Below are 25014 nucleotides of genomic sequence, written 5' to 3' on the forward strand. Positions count from 1 at the left end.
CATGTTGCCCAGGCTGGTCTCGAACTCCTGGGCTCAAACGATCCACCCGCCTCGGCCTCCCAAAGTGCTGGGATTACAGGCGTGAGCCACCGCGCCCGGCCAACGTAAGGATTAACCTAAGGCATCTCAGAGCAGATGCCGCTGGAACTGAGGGCCACGGAAGAAATGGGGTGACACTTGGTCCTGGGGAGTGGCGACTGTATTGTCTGTCTGCAGCATCCCTATCAGCGATACCGTTGTTCCACGCACACAGGGAGCAAGTACAGGGAGTCCCAGCCACCGCCGCGGAAAATCTGGGACGCCAGCGAGCGGCCCTATCTCGGCGCCTGCGCACTGTGCCCGCGCTCTCAGGCAGCGCCGTTGCGCGCGGAGTCATCGATCGGCCGACCCCGAGAGGGCCGGCTCCTTTAGGCCGCCTGCCCGCCTCCAGCTCTCCGGGTCGGCTCCAGGAGGCGCCCTCAGGAGAGGGGCGGGCGCTCTATTCCAGAGACCGAGTGGCAGGGCGGCCACCGTGGCGGGGCTCTTTCCCCGTTTCGCCTCAGCTACCCCTCAGCTCCGGTAGTCGCCGGTCCGGGGTCGTCGCCGTTTGGGGCGGGAGCTGCTCGGCCCCGCCGCCGTCCCCGTCGCCGCTTCCGGGTCCAGGCCCCTCGAGACGCCTGCCGCCGTCATGAGGCTGCGGGTGCGGCTTCTGAAGCGGACCTGGCCGCTGGAGGTGCCCGAGACGGAGCCGACGCTGGGGCACCTGCGCTCGCACCTGAGGCAGTCCCTGCTGTGCACCTGGGGGTACAGGTACGCTGGGGCCGGGGCTGGGCGGCCCGCGGGGAGTGGGGAGTGCTTGGGGTGGGTGCAGGGCGGGTTGGCGTCATCTGTGGGCTGCAGGCGCGGGCGTGGCCGGGCGATAGGCCAAGTGCGGGGACGCCGGGGGGGCCTTCACGGGAGGCCCGGGCTCTTCCGGGCGTCGCGGAGCCCGAGGGTGCAGGCGACGGGAAGCGCGGGTGGTCGGCTGGGGTCCCGCTCCTGGAGAACATGGCCCGGCCTCCCGGGGGCTCCGGTCCCCTTCTCGGTGAGTGATGGCTTCTGGTTTTTCAGTAAACGAAACCAGGAGAGGAGGGAACGCAAAATTCCCACAACTGGTTAGATTTCAAGTTGGAAATGATGAGCTTGGCTTGGGTTAAACCTTTCTGGACTGTCAGGGGTCCGAGTTAATTTCTTCAGCTATTGGAGTATTTCAATGAAAAAGTTTGGAAATTGCTAGAAGTTAAAAATCTGCCCTCAATCCGAGGCCACCGGTAGCTTGTGTCGCTGCTGTGAAGCGGCAACAATTTTAGATTCTGTTGTGTTCATGCGCCACGCACCGCGGTGAGCGCTTGGACTTCGCCGCTGAAAAGTTTTAGAAAGGACAGCGTGTAGGCGTGTTTCAGACCATTTGATTTTCTTGGGCGAAATGTTGCTTTTTTGCTAAAACTGAGGCAAACGTTGATCTTGAGAGCTTGCAGTTTGGGGGCAGTAAAGTTGAGAAAGGATCATATTCTGTTACTGGTTTGTGGGACTGCAGGTGAAGCTGCTTTGTTTCCCTAAAAGATATTTTTTGGGGACAATAATTTGGGAGTAAAGCGGCAGGGTAAGAGTGGTCCTCTTCAAATACTGAGCTAGTGAACTTGAAACTTGAGCGTGCTAAGGAAAAATGAAAAAGATGTTCCCTGGGGATTTTTAGGTGAATGCTTCAAAACAAAAGCAAACCTTCCTACGTTTTCACCTTATTTTTAGGGAATTGGGTAAAATGAGGCCGTTATTCTGAACTTCTCGCCCTTTCATTTTCCTGGTTAAGACATTGTTAGATTGAAAGTAAGCCTGTTTTCTTCCTGATTAAAAAAAAAACCCTAAATAAGATACTGACATAACTCCTTTTAAACATTATAGTAAGTGACATGCCTACTGTTATTTCTTGTTGTTAAACCTGTGTGTTTTACATACTGGCATCGTTACCAGTAGGTTACGAGTAGAAAATTGAATAAATCTTCAAACTTATTTTTTAAAGGTATTACCAAGTGTGTATATATTTTATTATTTTTAAATTAGGCAGTGTTGACGTGAAACTCAATATGACTGCCCAAAAGGGCACGTTGGTTTCTCTTTCAGATTTGTTTTTACAGTTGAGGCTGGTTACCTGGACAGAATTTAAGCTTCAGCTTGTGAAAGTAAACTCATTTTTTCTGAAAGTATACTCATTTTCTAATAAAGGTGCAGTTTTAAAATATGTCCATATGATATTATTTTAAAAATATCTTTACTGAGCAAGTGGAGCTAGGATTGTCATGAAGTGCTTTTGTTTTGTTTTTGTTTTTTAAGAGAAAAGTGAAAGCAAGTTTATTAAGAAAGTAAAGGAATAAAAGAATGGCTACTCCATAGGCAGAGCTGCCATGAAATACTTCTGAGAAGCTTGGAGTTTCTAGAATTTCATTTCCTGGAATTATATACTCCTCTTAACGCCCCAATTTCAGAGGTAGAATCCTGGAAAACTATATATTACTTTAGAAATAGCTTTTCCCTTTTTCTAAAGTGGGAGGAAGAGCTGGTATATTTATTAAGCGGACCATGACCTTTTCTACAAACAGATACTTGAACGTACCTTGTACTAGATACTGTTTTAAAAAGCAACCTTTTGCTGTGACAAATGACCCATAAACACATAGTTCATTTGAGGTGTTTTTGCTTTTTCTGCCAAAGTTGGGGTGGTGTTTTTGTGGGCAAATGGCAGATTTTCAACATTTTGTTTATCAAAGCATTTTGAAAACAGAAGCAGGGCCGCTTGTTTTCTAGCAAACAGGAATAGCTTCTATTTCAGTAATTTTAATTTCTCTACCAAGGACACTTCAATCAGTAAGAAAAAATATATTTACGAGTGAAATAAAAACATGAATTATTTGGAGCACTTTTCAAAATGCAGCATTGTAAGAATAAGTAAACAATATAATTTTTAAAGGACTCCATCTTTTGTTAACCTCAAAAAAGTAATGAAATTAGCATTGCTGAGTGTAAATGTTTTTAAAAATGTTTTATGTTTTGTTATTATTCCTCACCACTGTGTCATGAAAAACATTTTATTCTTCTAATGTCAAATAATCTGTGATGCAGAAAGAATGGGAGTTTGTTGCTTCAGGGCTTATTTGAATTCTGAGCTTGTTTAACGTGGGCTTTTGGGTTTGCGCTATGTTCCACTAAAAGGCATCATAACTGATGATCAGTAGAAGGGTGAATTTAGCTTGTCATCATCAGTAAGAGAGATGAATTTATACTCAGTCATATACATAATACTCCTCTAACTTTTTGTGATTATGAATATATGGATCTGGTTTTTCGGAACCATTATAAGTAAACTGTCCTGTAAGGATATTGAATAGACATCCTTGATTTCACGCTCATCTCTTGATCTTCCCAACTAGTGTTTGGTGGTTGCATTTATTTCACAAGTACTTTATTTGCCAGTGTTGAAGATATGGTTTGAACTGTTCAGACAAGATCTCTGATCTTATGAAACTTAAGTTGTAGTGGCAGAGGTAGGGTAGACAGATCATAGACAAGTAAATACCATGTTTTCAAGTAGAACATAACAGAATAGAGAGCGCTGGAGTCTGAATGAAAGGCATCTCTGAAGAGGTGACATTTGGGCTGAGACTGGAATGATGAAGAGGAGTCAGTCATTTGAAGATCTGGAAGAAGAAACGGAGAGGCCCGAAGGCTGCAATGAAGTTGATCTGCTTTTTGGAACGGATGGAAAGCTCATGTGAATAGAGAACACTGAGAGAGGATGGATGGCACAGGATGCAGTAGGAGAAATGGGAAGAGGTCAGACGTTGAGCTTTGGAAGTTATGTTAAGGATTCCAAATAGAAGCTATTGGAAGATTTTAAGTGAAGGGATGATGTGATCTAATTTGTATTTTAAAGTTATTTCACTGAATCTTAGTTGCTGTCACTTGTAAGACATATTGTTTTATGTAACAGCAGGGGAAAATGCTGTCAATTGATATGTCATTGATTTTAGGAAGTATCTTAATTCAAAGATGTCAAAAAAAAATGTGCATCTTAGAATTGAGGAAAGCATGGATTAATGATAGAGGATTACTGTATCCCATCCCCCAGGTGGAGAGTTTTAGCCATTAGAAATCTATAGATTAGGCATTCATTGATAAATACTTTTGATAATTTTCTCGAAACTATAAGCTTGATAGGGTAATGCGTGCCTATAGTCCTAGCTCCTCTGGAGGCTGAGGTGAGAGGATTGCTTGAGCCCAGGAATTTGAGGCTGCCATGAGCTGTGATGTGCCACTTCACTCCAGCCTGGGCAACAGAGTGAGACTCTGTCTCTAAAAACAAACAAAAACAAAAACAAAAATGTAGCTGGACATGGTGGCTTATACCTGTAATCCCAGCAACCCAGGAGGCTGAGGCAGGAGGATTGCTTGAGGCCAGGAGCTTGAGACCAGCCTGGACAACATAGTGAGACCTTGTCTCTTCATCACTTAGTTCTTCTAGGGTCATACTGTGTACTTATGTATGCTTCAGATGTGCTATTGAAGGTATTAGAAGTAGGTAGTTCTTACTATGCTTATCCGTCTTTCTTGGCAGTTCTAATACCCGATTTACAATTACATTGAACTACAAGGATCCCCTCACTGGAGATGAAGAGACCTTGGCTTCATATGGGATTGTTTCTGGGGACTTGATATGTTTGATTCTTCAAGATGACATTCCAGCGCCTAATATACCTTCATCCACAGATTCAGAGCATTCTTCACTCCAGAATAATGAGCAACCCTCTTTGGCCACCAGCTCCAATCAGACTAGCATACAGGATGAACAACCAAGTGATTCATTCCAAGGACAGGCAGCCCAGTCTGGTGTTTGGAATGACGACAGTATGGTGGGTATTAAACACCAATATATCAAATAGAGTAGGTGATAAGTCATATTGAACACCTCAGTTGAATTCTGTGCCAGTCAGGATAATTATCATCGATAGATTGCACATTTTATATATATATATTTTTTTCTTTTTTTTTTTTTGAGACGGAGTCTCGCTCTGTCACCAGGCTGGAGTGCAGTGGTGCAGTCTCAGCTCACTGCAACCTCTGCCTCTCGGTTCAAGCGATTCTCCTGCCTCAGCCTCCTGAGTAGCTGGGACTAGAGGTGCACGCCACCACGCCCAGCTAATTTTTGTATTTTTAGTAGAGATGGGGTTTCAGCATGTTGGTCAGGATGGTCTCGATCTCTTGACCTCGTGATCTGCCCTCCTCGGCCTCCCAAAGTGCTGGGATTACAGGCATGAGCCACTGCGCCCGCCTGCAGATTATATTTTTATAGAATATTTTTTTTTAACTGCCAAATGCCTGTACCAATATGGGGCTGGCATCCCAAAGTACCTAGTGTCTGTTTGTTTTGTTCACATACTCTCCTTCAGATCAATTATCCCTTGACTTCTATTATTGTTCCTAAGCTCATGATTCCTAGCCTTGCTTCTCTGATCTGGTCCACTCATTAAGGCTATAGATGTGGTCTAATTATTTCCAGATGACTTGCAGGATATTTATACCTGGATTTTAAATTGTCATTGCAGACTTGCAGACTTTATATGTTGAACATAAATTTGGAAATCTGTGTGCTCAGTTCCCTTCTTTGTCAGTGGCACTGCTGGTTTTCTGTGATTTTTGACTCCTTAAATCTAGCCCATTAATAAGCTTTGTCAGTTCTTCTTTTCCATTTCGGGTTCCATGGCTTTATTCCTCAGTCTGTTTTCTGGATTTGCCTTCTTCCTACATGGTTCTGATGCTATTGTTCCCTTGCTGTCTTTCATAACTCTATCTCATAAACTTGTGCTCATAATTTTTGAGCTGAAAAAGACCATATATCTCTAGTTCAACCCTGTCATTTTACAGAAGAGGAAAATGGTGTCTGTCCTCCTGTACCTAGTGCTCAAGGCTTTCTGAAAAGTTACTCCACTCAACTTTTTTAGGGCTAGTTTCTGTTCTTCCTTCCTTTAAACTGTCATCTCCAATCAGAACAGACCCACCATTTTACCCCACCCCCACCAACCAGCACATTCACCTGCTTGCATGCATGTGCACACACACAACCTGGTGACTACTTTTGTGACTTTGCTCTTGCTGTTCACCCAGACTGGAACCTGTTACCTTTCCTCCCTCTCTAGTCTATATTTCTACCCATCTTCCTAAGCTCTTGCCAACCATAGCCCAGTAGTTTTCTTTAATTTCTTTGTATTGATTATCTGATTATCTTTATTGCCTTGTACATGCCTCATCATTTTTCCCACCTTTTTTTTTTTTTTTTTTTTTTTTTTTTTTGGTGACAGGATCCCACTCCCTCACCCAGGCTGGAGTGCAGTGGCACAATCTCAGCTCACTGCAACCTTACCCTTCCGGGGTCAAGCGATTCTCCCACCTCAGCCTCCCGAGTAGTTGGGACCACAGACACCACCATGCCTGGCTAATTTTTGTATTTTTGGTAGAGATGGGGTTTCACCATGTTGCTCAGGCTGGTCTGGAACTCCTGACCTCAAGTGGCCCGCCCACCTTGGCCACCCAAAGTAATGGGATTACAGATGTGAGCCACCGCGCCCGGCCTTTATCCAACCTTTTAATTTTTTGAATGGTGCAAATGATCACCTTTATTTCTTTAATACCAATACACGTGCCTTCTTGTTAATTGGTTTTTGTATGTATGCTTATCACCTCAATTTAATTGCTGGCCTTAAACATTTTTGAGTATAAGTATTCATGGTAACTTGTCATGGCATTAAGTATAGACATATTAAAAAATACTTTTTAATAGATTGGTAAATTGTGAAAATTATGTCCAGATATGTGGATTTTAATTTATTTTTAAAATTATTGTTTTATCTGTGTGTTTCTGCCTCATAGAGGTAAACTGGGGAATGAGTAAGAATATTTCGCTGTATATTTAAATTATATTTCTGAGTCTTTTTTGCTGATACACTTGTTCTGGGATGACTTAGTAGGGGCCATTACTTTTACTTCTGTGTACTTTTAAAGTTGTCTAGTAAGATGAAGCTTTTCACAGTATTTGTGATAGTTTGCTAGTTTCCTTTTGGAAAATTTTGAGAAATTAATGTTGCCTGAAGTTACTAATTTCAGTTCTAAGATTTTGCATATTGTTTTGTATTCCAAGACTTGTAAAGGGTGACAGGAAAATCTTAAGAGTATGGAAACTGAGCTCGAGATCTCATAAATAATGCTTTCAAGTACATCACACTCTGTAATGTAGAATGGAGCATTAGAAAAGGAAAATAGATGCGTAAAACTTGAAACCATAGGAGGTAAATTTATTCTTGTAATTAAATATCAGTTTTCTTATTTCATCATATTTGGGAATTCATCGAGTACCTCTTGAGTCTTTAATGAGAAACGGGTAGCAGGTATCAGAACCTAATATTAGCTCTCATGCATCTTAGTCACTTGTTTTAGTCTTTTGTAAATGACATATGGCAAAATGATCTGTTCAGAGAGGTGTGGTGCTCACCTTTTTTTTTTTCATTTTTACACATGTGAAGAACTTGATAAATATTCATATCAGAATAGCTCAGAGAATGTCAGTGGTTCTTATGGAGTAGGAGTAAGGTTTGACAAGCCCAGCAGGGGATTTTGATATCTCCCTCTCATGTACTCAGCCTAGGGTACCCTTTTTCATTTTTCCTCATATATTCTGTCCCACACAACTGCCAATAAGTAGTAAATGGCCAAAAGTTAGACATAGTGATAAAGAAGCAAAACCTATGTTTCATAGTTTAGCTTGATGTTAAGTGGTTTTTAATGTAGTTGTTTCTGTTTTCTCAGGAAATATGGAAATATTTTTGTGCCATACCTCCTTTTTGGGTAATGTGACTTGTCATTGGCCTCTAGGTTTTAACAGGTGACTTTGGATCTTTTCCATAAGCCCTAGGGCTTAGGTCCTCAGAGATTTTGGAAGAACAGCTGTCACCTCTGGCTCCCTTCCATTTCTCCAACCTTTTACATATACTGTGTAATTTTAATTTCCTTTGCCCCTTCTTTAATGGAAATACAAACCCTAAAAAGAAGAAACGTATGCTTTGCATTAAGAGTTGGGCATATGCCTAGGAAACAAGCTTTCTGAGCAAACTTAATATAGATAACTTAGTTTTTTTTGAAGCCATGTATTACATCTCAAAGCCCTGAACTGCAAGTTTAGAGATCTGGGTTCGTTTCAAATTTTTATTAGCTGGTAACCTTGATTATGTTATTTAATCTTTCTGATTTATAATTATAGGATCTATAAAAAGGCGATACCTGCCATGCCTATTTTATAGGATTGTTATAAAGTGCAAATAAGAAAACATTTTGAAAATAAAGACATTATGAAGTTGTAAGGTGTTATCCTTCAGCATTTGTTCAGCAAACATTGAATACCTGCTATGTGCTAGGTACTTTACTGGGGTTACAAAAATGGGTGACATGTAGTCTGGTTTTTTATAAACTTGCAGTCATGGAAGGATGCAGATATGTAATCAGAAAATTGCAATACAGTGCAGTGTGATAAGGTGCAGTAATCAAGGCCGTTGGAAGGCAGAGTTGTGGTCTGTGTTACCTCTTTTGAAGAAGTGGAAAATACTGGGATGAGTAAGAAGGCACTGGCAGAAAGTGAACTTGATAATGAGTCAGAGATCAGGTAATGAAGGACTTTGTATGCTAAGGGATTTAGAAGTTTGGTCTTCATTTGTAGACCTGCATTTCTCAGTGTCCTCTGAAAATCTAGTTTCATGAGATGGTGTCACAGGGATGTTGACTGCTGAGGACGGAGGATAGTGTTTTTTGGTAAAGTGTTAGGCACACACTATTATTATTGTTATTAGACTCCTCAGTGCTTTTATAATGCGAATAGTGTATTTTGTGAATATGGAGGGTGAAGTTAGGTGGCTGCAGCATGCAGTGTTTTCCACACTTATTCCGTGTGGACCACCTTTTTTCCTAAGAACATCTAAGGCACAATTGAGGGAAATGCTGTTGTTTATGTTGGGGAGGTACTGGTGAATTTTAAGCTGCGACATAGTACATGATCAGATTTTTAATTGTCAAGAAAATTCTGGCAGCAGGGACTGGGGTGTATTGGAAGACAAGACAGTTGAAGAAGGGATACTTGCAACGGAAGCTCTTCCTGGATGTCAGGAAATAAATGATGAGAGTTTGAAGTGCCAATAGAGCAGGAAGGGGCAAATTTTAGACATATTTAGGAGTTAGTTTCAGGGAACTTTGAAGACTGATCAGATTTGGAACAAGGTTTAGTTAGGGAGGGAGGAGTCTAGGATGATTTCCAGGTTTTTGACATACCAGCTAGAATTAACAGAGGTAAGGAATTCAGGATGGAAGAGTAGGTCGCAGGCTTATCTATTTGTAAGGACTCACTTAAAATGTCTCCCATTTCTGAACCCAATGATGTACTTTGACTTTCAGCACTTAGTTCACTTTAGGATACAAAAATGTATAGTGTAAAAATAAGTCTTTTTAATTAATTCATTGTTTTGTTTTCCTTTTTCAGTTAGGGCCTAGTCAAAATTTTGAAGCTGAGTCAATTCAAGATAATGCGCATATGGCAGAGGGCACAGGTTTCTATCCCTCAGAACCCATGCTCTGTAGTGAATCGGTGGAAGGGCAAGTGCCACATTCATTAGAGACCTTGTATCAATCAGCTGACTGTTCTGATGCCAATGATGCCTTGATAGTGTTGATACATCTTCTCATGTTGGAGTCAGGTTACATACCTCAGGTAAGTACTGCAAGCAAAACACAGACATCTTATGGTTGCTCATACATGTGGATGGTTCCTGCTCTCAAGTTGCCCATAGTCTGAGAGTGGCAGAGAGAGACAAAAATATAAAGCACTGTGCTATATTGGTGAAGTTCTGGGAGAGACATACTCATATATAGGATGCCAGGAATTCGTGGAGGAGAACATTTAGAATATTGCTTCTCAAACTTTAATGCACTTTGGAATACCTGGGGACCTTATTAAAATGCAGATTCTGATTTAGTAACTGTAGAATGGACCGTGAACTTCTTCATACTCCTGCATAATACCAATGTTGCTGGTCTGTGAGCCATGTTATAAGTTACAAAGATACAGAGTAGTTCGGTGATCAGTGCACACCTGCAGCATGCCATGCACTGACCTAGAAATCAGGATATAAAAATATTGGGATATTTCTTGTCTTCAAGGAGTCCATACATAGAGGAGAGAGACGAATAAAAAGATACTCAGAAATAACACAGGTAAACATAGATAATAATACAATTGAAGTGTAATGGAAATATGAATAGAATGCTAGGGGATGAAAGGAAATGGCAAACAATTTTTCTTTGAAAAAGGCTTTACGGAGGAAGTGATATTTGAGCTGGAGTTTTAAATAATCATATGGCTTTGCTAGGAGAGAAGTGAGTCTTTGAAGAGAGAGATCAATCCCTGTTTCCATGATGCAGTTTTACCTATTTGAACAAAAATTTTGATTAAAAGTGTTCTAATATATTATCTTATACAATATGGTTATCCTACAATATAAAATATATTGGCAATATTAATGATTTGATGCATTTTATTAAGAGGACTGTGTGGAGTGATTATTTCAAACAAGTTAGGAGTCTTTTGGATTTTTAATCTTTTTGAGAGTAACACCTTTCTTCATTATTTGTTTCCCTTTCATTTCGTTCCCCAGGGCACCGAAGCCAAAGCACTGTCCATGCCGGAGAAGTGGAAGTCGAGCGGGGTGTATAAGCTGCAGTACATGCATCCTCTCTGCGAGGGCAGCTCCGCTACTCTCACCTGTGTGCCTTTGGGAAACCTGATTGTTGTAAATGGTAATTGATAGCATAGTCATGGTTGCTGGTTTATGGATTCTTAGACGTTTCTTTCCAAATGTTTTATAGCCACTTCAGTGATTGGCTATCATGATACAGTTGTGAGTCCTTCTCAACTGTATTGAATTCCTAGGCCACTGATAACATGTGTCTGGAAGGTCATGGAATATGAGGTTGTTGGGTTGTTTAGGCCAGCACCCTTCATTCTTAGGGCATCCATTTTTTTGATGTCTTAATCTTTGTAATATTTTGCTCTGGGGGATAATATTTAATATTATCCAATATTATCAGTATTTGATAATAGGAGTGAAATGAGCCTATTACACATGAACTCTTTGGAGAATACTTTTTCTTTATGCCTGTGGATGGCTTTATTTTTTTAATGAAGGTCTTGAACTGAGACATGGGGAGCTAGACCTGGGGTCACCGTTTATCCAAGTTGGCATCCCTGTGACCAGCAATGCACAACAACAATGCTAAGTTTACTGGGGCCTTAGTAAGTATGTGTTTTATTTGCTGGGCCTCCCCCAACAAATGTCACTCTGTATAAATAACTTCTCCTGTTTATTTTTCATATTAAGAAATTTCACTGGAATAGCAATGCATTCCATCTCTGTGTTTTAGTTCAGATACCACTTTGTTTCATATCAACTCCTAGTGTTCTATCATAATCACACATACTGGAGATCCGTTTGAATGACTAGGAGCTTTCATTTTTGTTCTGTTTTGTTTTTTGAGATTTATCCTTTTAGTTAGAAAGATAGCGTGGTAAGATTGGGAGGGCTGCGTTTGTTGTTTTTTTATTCAGTATAGCTCATCTTTTTCGTTTAGCAAAGGCAGTTGCTTTGGTAAGCCTTAGGTCAAAGGTTTGGGTCAGAGGTTTTCAGTATGTTCTGCAGCTACTCCTTTCTGCTGAGATGAAAGTTAGATAGAAGCCCTATCACCACTTAAACCTTGAGCAGCAAAATGTTTATCTGTTTCATTTATTGAAGTTCTGTGTAAGATTCTGTTTGAAAAAATGTTGGGTTTTTTTTTTTCTGCTAAAATCTATTTTGAAAGCTGCTGACTCATGCCGTCTTGATCTTTGACATGTTGGATAGTTCTCATTCCCCTCTTACAAAGTTTCTTTTTTCTTTTTTTTTGAGACAGGGTCTTGCTTTGTTGCCCAGGCTGGAGTGCAGTAGGCAGAGCATGGATCATTGCATCCTTGACCTCCTGGGCTCAAGCAGTCTTCCTCCTTGGCCTCCTGAGTAGCTAGGACCACAGGCGTGGCTATTTTTTATTTTATTTTTTGTAGTAGAGATGAAGTCTCACTGTGTTGCCCAGGCTGGTCTCAAACTCCTGGGTTTGAAGCAATATTCCTGCCTTGACCTCCCAAAGTGCTGGGATTACAGGTGTGAACCATGCCTGGCCTCTTATGAAATTTCTATTTCTTTAGTCATAAGATTCTTTGAAATGTTATTTAAAAGTCTCAAAACTAGGTTTAATAGCTTTGGTGGTACTTCACATTTGTCAGGACATGACTGTCTGATGACACTAGGACATAGCAATGTCTATTCAGCAGTTCATCATAATTAGCAAATGTAGCTTTTAGTTTGGCATTCTTGTACACAGAATGTCAACAGTTTCTGCCTTCATCTGATCATTCTGCTACATCACATCATAACTTGCAAGGTTGGAGTTAGCAAATAGTAAATGTGTAGTTGCAAATTTTGCCTTGATTTTTTATAAAAGCACTTAATGACGTGTATAATAACCTCTATTCACTAGATTCAGGATACTTAATATAAAAAGAATAACTGCTGAATGTCTTGATGATTTCTTAATTTCTGATGTTTTGTTTCTTTACTGTTCTTGGCAAATCAGCTCTTGGCAGACTTGCATGGCAGCCAGCCATTCCAGGATTGATTCTTTGAAAAGGAGCAGTGTGTCTTTAAATCTTTCCTTCACCCAAGGCATCCTGCTTGGTGCACATGTGCATAAGCACATCACTGGGCTCTTTCATGGAATGAGATGAAGTGCGCCTTTGTATACATGATTAAAATTGAACCCTCTGGTGATGTCAAGAATATTTGTCCTTTGGGTCTGGAAGAGAGATGATGCCGTGAAAACTAGCAAGATTATTTTAATGAACAAGGGAAGACTCATTGCCAAGGGTTAAATAAAACATAAATGGAGTTTTTAGTGACTTCATTAGAAATAATGATTTTATTGTGTTTAGTTGCCTCTGATTAACCTTGTTGCATATCTTTCAGTTACTAATAAGCTGCTGCCTAGTGGATTTTATATAAAGATGCTTACTGTAGTTTTTAAAGGTGGTGTTGTAGAGTGATTTTACTTCATGTGATGCCAGGTTTACACTTTTGAACTTGCTGTCAGAGAAGGAAATAGGCGAAGAACAGTTTGTTTTGTATAATGTGTCCTTAGTATATTAGGAGCAAGGAAATGCAAGCCCATACTAAAACAGAAAGGCAGTTGATGAAGTGACAGACTTCTTTATCATTTTTCTTTTGTTTATTTACAGCTACACTAAAAATCAACAATGAGATTAGAAGTGTGAAAAGATTGCAGCTGCTACCAGAATCGTTTATTTGCAAAGAGAAACTAGGTAATACAAACATTATTTAACTTTTGGGGTGAAACTGTGAAAATCATATAAGAAAAAAATCTGAAAGATAACGTTCGAAAGACTGAAAATTTCTATATGAGATTAAAGCATATTGAAGACAATGTGGTTTGTTTAAGAATGCAAAGGTTTAAAAAATGTGAAAGTTGGCCGGGCGCGGTGGCTCACGCCTGTAATCCCAGCACTTTGGGAGGCCGAGGCGGGCGGATCACGAGGTCAGGAGATCGAGACCATCCTGGCTAACATGGTGAAACCCCGTCTCTACTAAAAATGCAAAAATTAGCCGGACGCGGTGGTGGGCGCCTGTAGTCCCAGCTACTCGGGAGGCTGAGGCAGGAGAATGGCGTGAACCCGGGAGGCGGAACTTGCAGTGAGCCGAGATCGCGCCACTGCGCTCCAGCCTGGCGGACAGAGCGAGACTCCGTCTCAAAAAAAAAAAAAAAAAAAAAAAAAGTGAAAGTTTTGCTTATAATTTGAGGAGTTTGTTTCTTTCCTGTTTTTCTTAGGGTCATAGAGTGCTGAATTATATTGTTATGAGATAACACTAGTATGTAATTTATTTCACTCTGATGATAGTTCATAGTTTCTGTACTAATCTTTGGAGATCTCCCTGGTATTGTATTTAACCAATATGGAGGGGATCTGTGTTTCATGGAAGTAATTCAATGTCAAGTTCATTATTGAAGATTATTGGAGGAAAAACTACAATCAAAATGTTTAAACCTATATAAATATGATGGCTATTTTATACAGATTGATACTTTACCAAAGGTTTGCATTCTAGGTAAGGTTTTGCTTAAACTCTATAAAATTATCAATAGATGCAAAGAAGACAGGTTTTCCTTTTTATCATTTTTCAGTTAAACCAAACTGGGAGAGGCAGTTATAGGTGGTTGGAGGAGAAGAGATAAGGTGGAGAGGGGAACTGACATTTTTTAAGTGCCTGTTTCATTCTGTACTTGTGCCTGTACCTATGTTATTCCATTTAATCTTCTTAGTAAACTTAGGAGGGTTTTAAGAGCCTAGTGGGAATGTGGTGCAATGGGAAGATGGCATTTATAGCAGTCCTTTAGGAAAGGCTGGCTAGATTGACATTGTTGCTTTGAAGGCCGAAAGGCTTATTCTTGTTCATTCCTAGGGGAGATCAGCCCTGAGAAATTGACTAATACTAACTAAAACTGACAGGAAAAGGAGATAGCAGAATACATATTTATAATGGTCTCTGATTGGACTTAGAGTCAGAACTTGGGAATTAGCTGAGTTGAATTTTTTTTTTGAGACGGAGTCTTGCTCTTTCGCCAGGCTGGAGTGCCGTGGCGCTATCTCGGCTCACTTCAACTTCCACCTCCCGGGTTCAAGCAATTCTTCTGCCTCAGCCTCCTGAGTAGATGGACTACAGGCGCACACCACCACGCCCAGCTAATTTTTTTGTATTTTTAGTAGAGACAGGGTATCACCATATTGGCCAGGCTGGTCTCGAACTCCTGACCTTGTGATCTGCCCGCCTCGGCCTCCCAAAGTGCTGGGATTACAGGCATGAGCCACTGTGCCCGACCAAGTTGAACATTTAATGTCAGACTAGGCCAGAGTTTCTCAATCTTTTTATTCTCACTTCCCAAAGGAGCCTTTGGAGATTTTCCCCTCAATCTCTCTCCTTCATGAAATTTCATACCACAAATATAGTATGTTTTATTTATGTACTGTGACCCTTTGAAGGATCATAAACCAATATAATAGTTTTTCTTTTTAACCCGTCAAGGACCAGTTTTTGCCCCTGTTGAAAATGCATAAACTGGACTGATGAATACCGATTCATCATGATAGATGGCTTTTATCATAAGGATCAGAAAAACTTGAAATTCCTTGGCTACGACACTCCATATTTATCACCGTGTAGGGAGGACCTTGTTATGGGGAGTAGAAATACTCTACACTTTACAGCAGTAGAGGTTTTATGCCCATTTTATAGATCAGGAAACAGATCTAGAGGAGGCTCACTTACTTAAGGGTCACAGAGCTAATAAATGGTGAAATACAGGATAGGAATAGATTTGGCTGACTCCCAGCCTTTTAAAACAACTTTTACAGGAATGTAGCTCAGATTGCTATTCTTATCTGGTTTCTCTTAAATAAAGAAAAATGAAATGGAAGGGAGGAGGAACATTAAATACTGTTAAATTACAAGTGTATGGACTGTTATAATGAAGTATTTTTAATAAAGTCTTTTATGTTGAGTAGGAATATGCTGCTCATTTGGCAAGTCATTTTAATGAATTTTTACTGTGGTTCATAGCACGTAGTAACTACAACTAGGCACTGTTATTTATCCTTTTATTTATAAGTTCCTAATTAAATAGTTATATACCAGGTTGCTGAAGGAAAACATTCATTTAAAGAAAATCAATTTTCACATTTGAAAAAAGCCCTTGAGCCAAATTGATTTTAAAGAATGATATCTTGACAGCAAATTTCAACTCAAGATTGCAAGTCACACAACAAAGATTTAGACATTAGCTGCATATCTCTTTCCTTCTTCTTATCGATCCTGTTATACTGAGTGTTTTATTTGTTATAGATAGTGAAATACATAAATATGAAATGGGGAAGGAGCAAGCATAAATTGCCTACTGATACCCTAGGCACTGCTCGTGGAGCTTTCACTTATAACAACGCTTATCTGGTGTAGTGGTGGTGTCTCCTTTAAACAGTTGAGCAAAAAGGTGAGGATCAGAGGGGCAGGTTATTTGTCCAAGGCTATACACTTGGTAAATAGCAAAACAAGTGGGAACCCGGGCTGCAGTTTGCTAGTGCGTCCGTACTTTACTATGAGTCACCTGGGGATCTTATTAAAATATAGGTTCTGATTTGGTGGGTCTGTGGGGGCCTGAGATTCAGTAGTTCTAAACAGTTCCAGGTATTGTCAGTTCTGGTGATCTGTCGCCCACATTTTGAGTAGCAGTGTGGTGACTAAAAATGAGTGCTTTTGAGCCACATGGACTTTGGTTTGTGCACTGTTCTGCCACTAACCATGGGGCCTTGGACAGGCTTTCTGTACCTTGACCTGTTTTTAAAATGGAGATAGTAATTAGGAAAGAACTTCTGATGTGAAAGCTTGAAAAACGCTTGACACAGGTGCTGATACATGGTCATCATGTGATAAATGCTGTTAATTTACCAGGTTCTAAGCGTTACAGAAGCAGTTCTCCACTGTATCCTCAGTGCCCAGAACAGATTGATAGCTATCAGGAAGTCTTCGTATGTATGAATCTCTCACAAGTCTTTTCTACAACTGCAGCCTGTGAGCTAGAGAGGTTGGGCACAGCTCTACTAATTTGATATCATGGAATTTTTAGCTTTTATATCTAAGATTCAGTTTCATCAAGTCTTGCACTGTACTTCTTCCATGAGGGAATTTGGTTCATGCTTATCTTTGTGAATTATTTGTGAATATTTATTCACCATGTTGATTGGGTTTGGCAGAAATAGAGGACAGTTTTTTCACTTGATTTTGGGTTTTGATTTTACTTTAAAAAATATTCTAGGGGAAAATGTAGCCAACATATACAAAGATCTTCAGAAACTCTCTCGCCTCTTTAAAGACCAGCTGGTGTATCCTCTTCTGGCTTTTACCCGACAAGGTAAGAGATGAAATACTGTCACAGTTTAAATGGCTGTAAAGAATAGTAAGTATACTTAGTATTCTTGGTGAGTATGACATCTGACTGCCCTCTTTTCTGCTCCTGGAGAAATATTCCTCTTTTAAGACTAAGCTTAATATTCCTTAAGTGCTATTTAATTTATCTTTGTATCTCCATGCCATTTTGTACATATTTTTATTGTAGTCTCTTTTCCATGGACTATAATTGTTGATATGATTTCTTTCCACCTAAGGTTGGGAATACCTTGAAGGTAGGGAATATATCTTACTTTTGTATTCTTGTGGTCTAGCATGAGGTCAGGTACATAATAGATGCTCTTTCTCTCTATGTAGATACATATATATATATATATATAGACATATATTTAGATATATATATCTATATAGACATATATATAAATAATACATGGTCTGTAATTGGATCTAAGTTTTTTTTTTTTAAACCATTTATTGGAGGCTCTTTGCAGGCACTTAGTTGGATATTTCACATGCATTCTTATTTACTGCTAATGACTTTGAAGTAAATTATGTGGTACTTATTTTATAGATGATGAAATCATAATTCAGTAAGGTTTATAATTCACTCGAGATCCTTATGTTAGCTTCTCTTATTTTTTTGCAGTTAAAAAAATTAAAATCTCAGTGTCTTACAGTGAAATTTACTTCTCACTCGTGTACATGTTGTGTGTCGGTTTGCTTTGGCTGAAGGAGTTGTCTTTATCTAGGACATGCTCCTCTTGTAGTAGAAGGAAAGGAGTGCCAGTGGCCCAATTATGTGTTGGTTCAACGCTTTTGCCCAGAAATTATATATGTCACTTCCACTCACGTTTTGTCAGAAAAAATAAGACAAAAATGGCCAAGCCTGATGGTAGTGGGATGGGGAAGTATAATTATGTGTAGGAAGTGATTGAGAACCATAATACAATCTACCACAATTCTCCAACTAGTAGGTAGTTTCTGACTTATATGAATCGATAGTGGCTTTTATTTGCTCTCTATATGTAGAAAAATAAGTAAAACGTTTTTGGTGTCAAGTTGAATGGTGGCATGTCTATTATTACAGTAGTCTTCTCTGTAGTTGGTGATAAGGGAAAGGGAGTAATGCCAATTGAAAAACACATGTAGATATGTCTGTTGGATTTTGATTATTTTTGCTAGTGGAGAATAGTATCACAAATATTTTGAAGGTGCTAATAACCAAAACATAATTTTCATTGAACTTGGGACATATTATTTTTCCTTTCCTTTCTTGGCTTTGTTTCTGAATTTATCTATCTCTTTTTAGCCTGCTAGACTTCAGATAATAGTAATTTGCTAACACTTGAGTGCTTATGCTTGGTGTGCCAAACATTGTTCTAAGCACTTAATATGTATTAATACATTTACTTCTCACAACTCATTGAAGTAGGTGGGATGTAATATTAATCCATTTTACAGATGAAATTAAGATAGAGTTTAAATAACTTGTCCAAAGGCACACAGTTAATAACTGGCAGGGAAACAGATATAAAAGCCAGTGAATTATTCATTTTCTGTAGTTGAATGAAGAAATTTTGTTGTATTGAATAATGTTTGAGACAGAAGAGACCATTGGCTAGTATTTAGCAATTATCATAGTTATTTGATTTATATTAAAAAGCATTTGTCTTTCTACTAAAACATAAAGGGAATAAGGGCCTAGAGTTGTATGAGTTAGTAGTAATTATAGTCAAGCTGGGGTTAAAAATTTGTTGTAGATGATGCATACTTGGGGATAATTAAGAGTACCATCTAATTTTTTGCCACTTTAGAAAGGAACAAGTGGCAACTTTGTTGACTATGTGGAGAAAGCCAGATGTTCTTTACTCAGTAATGCCTGTTACTTCTCTTTTTTTCCTTTTAGCACTGAACCTACCAGATGTATTTGGGTTGGTCGTCCTCCCATTGGAACTGAAACTACGGATCTTCCGACTTCTGGATGTTCGTTCCGTCTTGTCTTTGTCTGCGGTTTGTCGTGACCTCTTTACTGCTTCAAATGACCCACTCCTGTGGAGGTTTTTATATCTGCGTGATTTTCGAGGTGATTTCCGTAATGACATATTCACAAGAAAGGGCTCTTTCTTATTGTCTTGATTACTCAGCTCACCAAAAGTTTTTAGTTGTAGGATTTTTCTGTTGCAAATGATTATAATAAATAGCCTTAAAGAGACTGACGCTAAGCTTCATATACCTGTGCCTGTGTCCCTAAAACTCTCTCATTTTTGTGTTTTGCACAACACAAATCACTCATTAGACTAAGAAGATTATTTCAGGATAGAGAAATGGAAGTAAGACAGGCTTATTTTCTCACTAGAGACCATAGTCAGTATCTGACATAGAAACGAGCTGGCATTTCTGAACTGCTTTCGTGGTTGAGACCAATATGTAAGTTAGGAGAGTTTTGTTGACCTGTTCCAAGTTGCTAGGGTAGCTTTATTTCTGTATGGTCACATTATGGTGACCTGGTAATTATTGTGGCAGTGATGATGGTAGAACTTGTGCATCAGGATTTCCTGCTACAAGGCCAAAAGCCTGATTGTGGAACTTTTTTTTCTGCTACCACCATTTTACTACATATTAGTGTTTTCAGATTGTTTGACCCTGGGGTGGGTCATGAAATCCATTTAATGGGTCATGTTACAAAAAAACAAAACCCACAATGGAAAAATCCATACTTATTTTATAAATAGTATTCCTATTTATAAAATAGGAGTAAACTTCTATTTCAATTATGTATAGGTAGGTGTATACTGTGTTGCAATGTAAAATTTTTATGTGGTTCACATAAATGTTTGAATGATACTGCTATATGTGATGTTAACACATACCACCTTAGTAACTGTAAAAATGTGGTGGGTAGATAGCTCCCTTAAAAAAAAAAAAAAAGAATATCATGTAGAGTCATTTGGATTGCTAAAATTTTTTTTTCTTTTAAAATTTCAAAATGTGAGAAGTGTAAATGACCTGGTTTGTTCCTTTTCTTCTTCTTTGATTCCTGAGGTCCTCTTTCTGCTTTATTTATGCCCCTGAGTTTGACATTTAACATGTTATTTTGTCACAATTGGCAGCAAGAAAGCATCATCTCAAAAAATAATTCAATTTTATTTATTTGTGTATTTTTGAGACAGGGTCTAGTTGTGTTGCCCTGGAGTGCAGTGGCACAGTCATAGCTCACTGCCACCCCCAACTCCTGGGCTCAAGTGATCCTCCCTCCTCAGCCTCATAAGTAACTGAGAACTGTAGGCATGCGCCCCCACACCTGGCCAATTTTTGTTTGTTTGTTTGTTTGTTTTTAGTGGAGACAAAGTCTTGCAGTGTTGCTCAGGCTGGTCTCCAACTCAAAAAAGAATTGAAAATATAGTAAAAAAAGAAAAGACAGAATGACTGATGTATATGGAAGCACTGAGAAAAAGCAGAGTATGATAAAAATACTCATAAAAGCAACAAATACCCTTCCACTTGTATATTCAAGTTTAGGATTAAAGCACAATTATTCTTTAATTTTTAGATTGTGGCCCACAAGCTCATTTGTAAGCTGTTCAGATTTTTCTGTAGATAAAATGTTATGGAGCTAGAGCTTTTATAAATCTTACTTCCATGCTAATGTAGTAACTTGTAGAGAAGATATAATCATCTTTTATTCAAACTCTTTTGTATACTTAAAGTTGAATGGGTTTCTCTTTCCTCATTTCACATATTTCAAATAAATAAGTACATTAAAAAATAGTTATGGTCATGCTTCTGATAGCCGAGTCATTCAGGACATCGTTGGGAGGAAGTAGTGTAACCAGAATATGGATGAAAGCCTAAGTCAGCTTGACCTCCAGTAATGAATGTGGGCTGTAGCACAGAAGCTCAGAGGTTGTTGCCCAGTTTGGTGTAACGTGAGATGTTGGATTAGAAGCAGGTGACACACCTAAATGAGATTAGGGGGAGAAGATGTAGTGTAGGACCAGTTAGTGCAGGAAGAGAGTAGCCACATGTTCCTCCATAGTCCCTGAGGAATCACACTGCATTGAATTACCATGTAGCACAGAGCAGCGATGATCACCCTTAACCATCAAGAAAGTGTTTGAATTAGATAAGAAAGTACAAATGATATAGTGTGTGTTATATAAATGGTTGGTTTTTTTTTTTTTTTTCTTCTCATGCTTAACGGGTAAGTTTCAGTTAGGAGAAAAACAAAACCCACTGTTTAATGCAGGACGAATGAAATGTTTTTAAATCCTTATTTTTCCCTTTTCCTTTGTAGACAATACTGTCAGAATTCAAGACACAGATTGGAAAGAAGTAGGTATTTTTAAATATTAAGACTAATGTCCATAACACAGAAATGACTAGTGAATTAATATATTACGGGTATATTTTCACTTTTATATGATGTAGTGAAATCTGTTTTAATTTATTGCTAAATTTCAGTAAATGAAAATGTTTTCAACTTTTACTTTAGACTCAATCCTTATAATTATATGGAAAAAATGTTATTGTGTTATTTTTCATCTTTATTTATTATAAAACATTCTTTTTTGCAACAAAATTTAAATGAGTTGTCTTTGTGCTGGAGTAGTCATCAGCTGTTCAGCTAGTTAAGATAGTACCTTATGAAAAGAATATATTGTATTGTTTCATAAGGTACTATTCTAATGTCTCTATAACAAAAACTGCAAGGTGGAGCAGCAAGTGCTGATGGAGAAGCTGCTGCAAGTTATCCAGAAGATGTAGCTAAAATCACTGTTGAAGGTGGCTGCATTACACAACAGATTTTCAGTGTAGGTGAGACAGCTTTCTATTGGAAGAAGACGCCATCTATTTCATAGCTAGAGAGAAGAAGTCAGTGCCCAGCTTCAAAGGACAGGCTGACTCTTCTGTTAGGGGCTAATGCAGTTGGTGATTTTTGAAGCCAGTGCTTGTTGACCATTCTGAAAATCCTAGGGCCCTTAACAATTATGCTAAATTAGGCCGGGTGCGGTGGCTCACGCCTGTAATCCCAGCACTTTGGGAGGCCGAGGTGGGTGGATCACCTGAGGTCAGGAGTTGGAGACCATCTTGGCTAACACGGTGAAACCCTGTCTCTACTAAAAATACAACAAATTAGCCGGATGTGGTGGTGTGGACCTGTAATCCCAGCTACTCAGGAGGCTGAGGCAGGAGAATCGCTTGAACCCAGTAGGTGGAGTTTGCAGTGAGCCGAGATCGCTCCATTGCACTCCAGCCCAGGAGACAGTGTGAGACTCTGTCTCACAAAACAAACAAAAAAACAACAACAAAAAAGGAATTATGCTAAATCTGTGCCTTTGCTCTGTAAATGGAACAACAAAGCCTGGATGACAGTACATCATTTATGGCATGGTTTACTGAATATTTCAAGTCCACTATTGAGGCCTACTGCTTATAAAAAATACTCCTTTTAAAATACTACTGCTCATTGACAGTGCAGCCAGTCATCCCAGAGCTCTGATGGAGATGTTCAAGGAGATTAACGTTTTCGTGTCAGCAAACACAACTGCATTCTGAAGCTCATGGATCAAGGAATAATTTTGACTTTGAATCTTATTATTTAAGAAATACATTTTGTCAGGCCATAGTTGCCAGAGATGGTGATTCCTCTGATGGATCTGGACAAAGGAAATTGAAAACCTTTTGGAAAGGATTTAGCCTTCTAGATGCCATTAAGCATACTGAGGATTCATGGGGGAGATCAAAATATCAACAGGAGTTTGGAAGTTGATTCCAATCCTCGTGGATGACTTTGAGGGGTTCAAGACTTCAGTGGAGGAAGTGCAGATGTGATGGACCTAGCAAGAGAGCTAGAATTAGAAGTGGAGCCTGAAGATGGGACTGAATTGCTGCAGTCTCACAATCAAACTTGAATGGATGAGAACTTGCTTCTTACAGATAAAGAGAGAAAGTGGTTTCTTTTTTTAAAAAAATGTCAATAGTTTTTGGGGTACAGGTGGTTTTGGTTGCATAGATGAGTTCTTTAGTGGTGATTTCTGAGATTTTAGTGCACCCGTCACCCAAGCAGTGTACAACTGTACCCAATATGTAGTCTTTTAGCCGTCACCTCCCTCCCAGGCTTTCCCCCTAAGTCCCCAAAGTCCATTATGTCATTCTTATGCCTTTGCATCCTCATAGGTTAGGTCTCACAAGATTTGGTTTTCCATTCTAGAGTTACTTCACTTAAAATAGTGGCCTCCAGCTGCATCCAAGTTGCTGCAAAAAACATTATTTCATTCCTTTTTATGGCTGAGTAGTATTCCATGGTGTATATATGCCACATTTTCTTTATCAGTGGTTTCTTGGAATGGAATCTATTCCTGGACAGCAAAGGATTTCGAATATTACGTAAATTAAGTTGACAAAACAGAAGCAAGGTTTGAGAAGGTTGACTCTGATTTTGAAAGTTTTACTGTGGGTAAAATGCCATCAAACAGCATCGCATGTACAGAGAAATCTTTCATGAAAGGAAGAGTCAGTCAATGTGGCAAACTTCACTGTTGTATTATTTTAAGAAATTGCCACAGCCACTTCAGCCTTTAGCAACCAGCACCCTGATCTGTCAGCAGCAACGAACATGGAGGCAAGACCCTCTATTAGCAAAAAAATTGCAACTTGCTAAAGGCTCAGGTGATTGTTAGCATATTTTTAAATTAAGGTATGTACATTGTCTTTTTAGATATAATGCTATTGCGCACTTAGTATAGTGTAAACATAGCATAGCATTTATATACACTGGGAAACCAAAAAAATTTGTGTGACTTGGTTTATTGCACAATATGTCTGAGGTGTGCCTATAGATCTTTACTATGAAAGCAAATTAGAACTAAAGGGAAACATCCAGATCGCTTACCTTATCTTGTTCTTTTATTTTTCTTTTTTCTACAGCTGTACAGGAAGAGGCACATACAAAGAAAAGAATCCCCGAAAGGGCGGTTTGTGATGCTCCTGCCATCGTCAACTCATACCATTCCATTCTATCCCAACCCCTTGCACCCTAGGCCATTTCCTAGCTCCCGCCTTCCTCCAGGAATTATCGGGGGTGAATATGACCAAAGACCAACGCTTCCCTATGTTGGAGACCCAATCAATTCACTCATTCCTGGTCCTGGGGAGACGCCCAGCCAGTTTCCTCCACTCAGACCACGTTTTGATCCAATTGGCCCACTTCCAGGACCTAACCCCATCTTGCCAGGGCGAGGCGGCCCCAATGACAGATTTCCCTTTAGACCCAGCAGGGGTCGGCCAACTGATGGCCGGCTGTCATTCATGTGATTGATGTGTAATTTCATTTCTGGAGCTCCATTTGTTTTTGTTTCTAAACTACAGATGTCAACTCCTTGGGGTGCCGAACTCGAGTGTTATTTTCTGATTGTGGTGTTGAGAGTTGCACTCCCAGAAACCTTTTAAGAGATACATTTATAGCCCTAGGGGTGGTATGACCCAAAGGTTCCTCTGTGACGAGGTTGGCCTTGGGAATAGTTGGCTGCCAATCTCCCTGCTTTTGGTTCTCCTCTAGATTGAAGTTTGTTTTCTGATGCTGTTCTTACCAGATTAAAAAAAAGTGTAAATTACATGGTGGTCTTGACTTTTATTACAGAAAGATATGTAATAAATATTCAGAACAGATGCACAATGTTACTTGGACATTTCAGAATTATCAGAGAACATAGCATAGGCAGATAATTTTTGTAAGGGTTTTCTGTTTTTTTTTTTTTTTTTTTAGCAGTGCTCTGTCTTCTAATAAAGGCCTGATTTACGAAATGAATGAAAACAGAGCTAGTCTGGTTGAACTGGACTTGGGGTGGGTGCTTTG

General features: G+C 39.4%; 2 protein-coding genes across 29 annotated transcripts in view; one reads left to right on the forward strand and one right to left on the reverse strand.

Moving 5' to 3' along the window:
• The window catches only part of BPIFC (BPI fold containing family C), a 60375-nt gene extending 59994 nt beyond the window's left edge, over window positions 1-381 (reverse strand). For 5 of the 27 annotated variants that reach the window (XM_063704835.1, XM_063704817.1, XM_063704826.1 and 2 more), the window contains exon 1: window positions 250-323. The gene's annotated coding sequence lies outside the window, so the exon portion shown is untranslated. The other 22 variants (XM_063704841.1, XM_063704832.1, XM_063704824.1 and 19 more) reach the window with 15 other exon arrangements.
• Window positions 285-24772, forward strand: FBXO7 (F-box protein 7). Of its 2 annotated transcripts, none has more exons than XM_031005413.2 (9): window positions 285-789; window positions 4628-4922; window positions 9587-9814; window positions 10758-10899; window positions 13424-13507; window positions 17068-17163; window positions 19066-19242; window positions 21454-21491; window positions 24087-24772. In XM_031005413.2, exons 1-9 carry the CDS (start codon window positions 668-670, stop codon window positions 24471-24473), a joined length of 1569 nt encoding a protein of 522 aa, XP_030861273.2. In that variant the 5' UTR covers window positions 285-667; the 3' UTR covers window positions 24474-24772. The 2 variants fall into 2 exon arrangements, with proteins under 2 accessions (XP_030861273.2, XP_030861274.2); XM_031005414.3 differs by lacking the exon at window positions 285-789 and adding an exon at window positions 893-1063 and having other exon boundaries at window positions 4780-4922.
• The last annotated feature ends 242 nt before the right edge of the window (window positions 24773-25014 follow it).

This window comes from Gorilla gorilla, chromosome 23, assembly GCF_029281585.2.
Source record: "Gorilla gorilla gorilla isolate KB3781 chromosome 23, NHGRI_mGorGor1-v2.1_pri, whole genome shotgun sequence".
NCBI lineage: Eukaryota > Metazoa > Chordata > Mammalia > Primates > Hominidae > Gorilla > Gorilla gorilla.